A 6,000-nucleotide genomic window follows, 5' to 3' on the forward strand; every position below is an offset into this window, starting at 1 on the left:
TTACTGCAGCAGCACAGCAACGTATCGGTATCCACATCGCGATCCGTCCCATCCATCCGAGGCTTTCCGAAAGCTGCGGGCTGTCCCTCGCAGCAGCATCGGCGAACCCAACCCGTGACTCTTTGAGAGCTGCCATGCCATGCCTGTCATGTCACCATATCCGCAAATCTCTGACGAAGAGATCAGAGATAGGCTGGGACGTCAGGCTTGTCACGATCGGTAGTCGGTACGTACAGTGAAAGTAAATGTCATACTCTAAGGGGGCTGTTTGGTTTCTTCCCCACCTCCTAAAATTTCTGTCACATCGAATGTTTGGACACATGCATGGAGTATTAAATATAGACTAATTACGAAACTAATTGCATAACTTGCGACTAATTTGCGAGACGAATCTTTTAAGCCTAATTAGTCCATGATTTGACAACGTGGTGCTACAGTAAACATGTGCTAATGATAGATTAATTAGGCTTAAAAAATTCGTCTCGGAAATTAGCCTCCATCTATATAATTAGTTTTATAATTAATTTATATTTAATACTCTTTATTAGCCTCTAAACATTCGATGTGACATAAATTTTAGGAGCACCTAGAGAACCAAACACCCCCTAAATTATCTAATTTATTATCCAGTAAATCACCTGAAAATCCAGCATATATATACTTATTACTGGATATTTGCACTCTATGTATAGTAAAATTTTCTAGGGTCAGATTCGCAAAAGGACGCGATATAGAGCGAAAAGAATACCAGTGAATCCAGTGATATGTTAGCATTACGGGTGGACGGGTGGTGTCCGTAACAGCGTGATAAAAAGAGACTGCAGTAAGCAGGATATATAGGATCTTGCCAAAGCACCCGCCAAACCCTACACTGATTAGAAGGACGACGACGACGTGTGCGCCTCTTCCCTAACCTCAATCTTGAACGACGACTCTTGATGCTACATCTATCACCGCCGATCGCTACCTTGCTAACCCGATGCTGCTACGACATTCTTCCACCTACCTGTTGGCCGCCGCTATAGTTCTCCTATCGTCTAAGGGTTGGGTTGTTTGGTTCTTTAGTTGCTCCTAAAATTTATATCATATCGAATATTTAGATACTAATAAAGAACATTAAATATAGATTAATTACAAAATCAATTACATAGATAAAGACTAATTTGCGAGATGATTTTTTAAGCCTAATTAATCTGTCATTAACACATATTTATTGTAGCACCACGTTGTCAAACCATGAACTAATTAGGCTTAAAAGATTCGTCTCGTAAATTAGTCACAAGTTATGTAATTAGTTTCGTAATTAGTCTATATTTAATACTCCATGCATGTGTCCAAACATTCGATGTGACAGGAATTTTAGACGCCCTGTACAAACCAAACACCTCCTAAGACTACCTCCCCAATTTATCCAAAAAAAAAACAAAAAATCTACCTCCCCAAGCTCGTCATGGTCTCACGGAATCACCCATTCATCCTACTAGAAACCTAATCACCCACACCTGCATGAATACCACGACGACTATCAGAAAATTAGGGTTAAGTAAATAAAGGGTCACGTTAGGCAGGCCCCGTTTGAATCCCATAAAATTTTAAGAACCCCGATTAAAAAAATCTTAAAATCTCAAAATGTTATCCAAACAGTCCTAGAGAATTTTAACATACAGTCACAAAACCAGATAAAGCACATCAGATTTTTTTTTCATCCAGATTCTTAGAAGAAATGCCTAAGCAAACAAACGGTACCTTAGACATCAGCTGATAGATTTGAGATCCAAAGAGCTATCGAATTTATATACATTCGATTTTATTTCATCCGACAGCTCATACATGACTTCCCAACTCTTAACTTCTCCACAATTCAACCCCATAAACTATTATGATTGATTTTTTTTTATGATTGCATAAGACAACGAACACAAAAAATAAAATATTATTACATTCTATACCTTTTCTAGAAACACAAAATCTCTAATACTCCCTTCATCCATGAATAATCAATTCCTAGATTGTCTATAAATTCGATCAGACATAAAAAAAGATTGATTAAAACAACTCTAGGAATTGAATCATTCGTGGACGCAGAGAGTAGAACATATAATGTAACTATATATATGCAATAAAATGTAAATAAACAAACACAATTTTATCAGTGGCTTTTCTATACAAAAGAACTAGACACGAAGGCACTACATACATTTATGTTGACTTAGGTTTTGCTACAGAAAGTCTAATGCAGACTAAGCCTAATACAGTACATGCAATCAATCAGACCTATGGTCCTGTTCGGCTTGCTAAAACTTGGCTGAAACTGGCTGAAAATACTGTTCTGGCTAAATTGTTGTGAGAGAAAAATACTGTTCCGACTGAAAAAACAAGTCGAACAAACCGGTTTCTGGGTAAGTCGAACGGGCCATAGTCATCGAAGCTGCTACCAACTATGGCCACTCGTATCGCGACGCTTTAACTACCATCGCGGCCAAACCTCCATCCTCTAATGAAGGTCGCACCCTACCACCTTGCCTCATGTCTGGTGCCATCTACCCTTTACCATCTAAGCTTATTTGGATATATTTATATCCAACTTAATCGACCTGTGTTAGAGTAGATTAGGTGGAACTTAGATTAACTTCTACCTCAATCTATTTTAACATATGCAGCTGTAGAATTTAAGAGGGATACAAGTAAAAAATAAGCTCCGCAAACAAATAAACCTAGAAAAACCAAAAACCTTTGCCCTACTACCTGCTACCCCTAAAGGAACCACGAGACACAAACATCACCGGAGAAAAACGTATTTATGCAAATGATCACAAAGGGAACATATGCTAAATATGTTGACATATAGGTCCCGTTCGGCTTATCCCATATCCAGTTTGTCTGGCTTTTTTTTTTAGCTGGAACAGTATTTTTCTCTCGTAACTTTTTAATCAGAACAGTGTTTTTGAGCCAATTTCAGCCCAGATTCAGTAAGCCGAACGTAGCCATAAGCAAACTCTTAAGTAATACAGTAAATCACACCGTCATTTGCATGTCTTGATACCGCCATTGGCATCAGATATGTCAACTTATTAGGTAAACAGAAACGTTGAACCCTAACAAAAGTAGCAGTAACAATAACTAGCTAGAGCACCAATGTATGAGATACTAATAAAAACCCTAACACTAGCCAGATTTATCAAATGTCTCGATACAAATTAGGCAGAACGAAATAATCAGATGTATAGTTACGACGGATCGAGCATGCAAACTCAGATGTCAGGAGAAAAACCATTGTCGTCGGAGGCTCGGGGCCGCTATTGATACGGTGGCGGGCGTGGGCGCTGTGCAGTTGCCGCCGGCGGCCACAACTCTTGGGACTGGCGCGCGTACAAGGGCACCGGCTGAGTCGCCGCCGGAGCCACCATGGTCTGCGGGTGCAACCCGCTTGCGTCGTGATGCTCCGGTGGCTGCTGATGCCCGTGCCCACGGTGACGGTGTTCGTCGGCTTCGGCGCCACTGCCGGAGACGGACGCTGCTGACGCGTCATCCTCGAGGGGGAGGCGGTGGAAGGTAAGGTCGGTGAACGCGGCAGCCAGGACAACGACGGTTGTTGCGGCGACGAGAGGGCCCACCACAGCGCCGCCGACGATCTGGCCGTGCGGACCGGCGAGCGATATCGAGAGGTCCTTGCTGACGGCGCCGGCGGAGCGGGGCACCGCCGCGGACATGGACGGGGCCAGGAAGGTGGCCGAGATGGAGAGGATCTCGTACCGGCCGCGGAAGACGACGACCGCGGCAGCTCCTCCGTCCGCGGACGACGCCGACGCCGGGTGGCGGAGCGAGACGTCGGCGACGGCGCCCGTGCCCGCGAGCACGCAGATCCCGAGGCCGCGGCGGCGAGCGAAGCCCGCGAGCGCGCGCGCGACGTCGCCGCCGCTGTGGATCTCGAGCACGTGCGGGCGCATGGCCGCCGCGGGCTCCACGTCCCGCGTGACCACCGGCGGCGGCTTCTTCTTGTTCTTGGACCCCGGCGGCCGCCCGCGCCTCCGCTTCCCCCCGGTCTCGACGCTCGCCGGCCCGTCGCCTCCTGCTCCTGCCCCGTTGGGCGCCGGCGGCGGCCGTGAAGCAGAACCACTCCCGTCATTCACCTCCTCCTCCTCCTCCTCCTCGCCGCAGCCGTTTCGGCTGTTCACCTCGTCGGAGAAGCACTCCATCGGCTGATGGAGGTCTTGGACCACCAGGAGCCTGCTGCTGCCGTCGCCGCGGCCTCCGTAAAGGCCCTCCTCCCGGTCCATGCCGCCGCGGCAAACGATAGCGATAGCGATGTGTCAGACGGCGAGAGTCTGGCTCAGCAGTAGCAGCTAGCTATAGTAGTTCTGGGGCGTAGCGTGTAAGGGCAAGGCTGGTGGCTGCGACGTGGTTCGGCGCCTTTCCATGGCACGGCAGCTGGACGCTCGACTGGATTTCTTTTGAGCCGGTCGGCGAGATATATAAGCAGGGAATAGAGGATAAATAAACGGGAGGGGCATGCAGACAGGATTGGCCACCGGATCCGGAGCGGCGAATGATAATACGGGGCTGCGACTGGGCCCTGCTGCTGCTTTTCATCTCGCAATGCAATCTTTTGAACATCTCAGTATCTCACGATGATCACGGCTTGCTTGCTTGCCTCTTTTGCCCTAATATTGACGGAGACCAGGGGTGCATGGTGGGTGGCTCCTGGATAGACTGCTGTACATACGCCATGCGTCCATGTTGGTACGCGCGCGGCTACGTGTGTCAGACTGCGTGCTGCAGGTGCGTCTTTCCGACCCGCCGGCCGGTGAGGTTGACGCTTTGGTGTAAAAACAGATCGGTCGAATAGCGCGGAGCCATCGATTCGGACGGATCATCTACCGGCCGGACGCCGCCGCGCGCATCCTTTGACGGCACGGCAAGAAATAGGCGTGGCCACGGCGACCGCGCGCGCGCCGCTCCATGTGCCGGCGACGCGCAACCGGCGTGGGCACGGACTGATCGATCGAGACCACGCGTGTTGAAGGAGCACATGATGGGCGTTAGGACCTGTTTGGCAGGGCTCCTCTCCCGCTCCGGCTCCTCCAGAGGAGCCCTGCCAAACGTTTTCTTGGAGAAGCCATTTTTTTAGTAAAAAACAGAGGAGCCGGAGCCGTTTTAGAGGAGCCACATCCAAAACGGCTCCGGCTCCTCCGGAGGAGCCCCTCAGGAGGAGCCGTGCCAAACAGGTCCTTAATTTAATTTGCGCGCGGGTGTGCACGCATGGCATGGCAGATGCGCGGGGCGCGCGCGCGGTGGGCATCAGGCGGTTCGGGCGTCTAGTGGCCGGGCCGCCGGAGGAGCGTCCTGTGCTAGTGCTGGTCCGGGATTCGGGACGCGAACGGGATCGGAACGAGAGCGCTGCATGCGCGGCAAGGCGTGTACGGCTCGCTCGAGGAGGAGCTGGGTACAGGAATTCGGGTGATCTGAGCTGAACCTGGACTCCTGGAGTCACCACCACGTACGCCGCTAATGATCGTTTGTAGCTGAATTTTGAGGAACCGCTTGGAACTTTGCGGCATAATTAATGTGGTGTACCTTTGCTTGCATGGACTCTCGTCACTCCAGCAACGAACCTGAGTTCGGTGACTCGCTTCTGAATAACCGTGCTACTTATCTCATGTCTATCCATTTTCTTACGTCGTCATTATTCGTGTGCTCCGATCACTGTCGTTCTCTGTCATCCGCGATCGACATCCGACAGTGTGCCAACCTGAACTAGCTCGCTCTGGTTTAGTTCCTCTAAACTCTCAAAAAGTGCACTATACAAAAAGAAGATTCATCGTCACATCAAACTTACGGTATATGTATGGAGTATTAAATGTAGACGAAATAAAAAACTAATTAGGCTCAAAACGTTCGTCTCGCAAAGTAGTGTTTGTTTTTATTTGGTAATAATTGTCCAATCGTTGACTAATTAGGCTCAAAACGTTCGTCTCGCAAAGTACCACCAAACTGTGTAAA

The 6,000-nt window shown here is 48.7% G+C and overlaps 1 protein-coding gene across 1 annotated transcript; it reads right to left on the reverse strand.

The window, feature by feature from the left end:
- Positions 1-2,901: 2,901 nt before the first annotated feature.
- Positions 2,902-4,572, reverse strand: LOC136501548 (AT-hook motif nuclear-localized protein 28-like). Its single transcript, XM_066497065.1, has one exon. The coding sequence runs from the start codon at positions 4,275-4,277 to the stop codon at positions 3,297-3,299; it is 981 nt and encodes a 326-aa protein (XP_066353162.1). The 5' UTR covers positions 4,278-4,572; the 3' UTR covers positions 2,902-3,296.
- Between the last annotated feature and the right edge of the window lie 1,428 nt (positions 4,573-6,000).

This window comes from Miscanthus floridulus, chromosome 13, assembly GCF_019320115.1.
Source record: "Miscanthus floridulus cultivar M001 chromosome 13, ASM1932011v1, whole genome shotgun sequence".
In the NCBI taxonomy this organism is placed as follows: Eukaryota; Viridiplantae; Streptophyta; class Magnoliopsida; order Poales; family Poaceae; genus Miscanthus; species Miscanthus floridulus.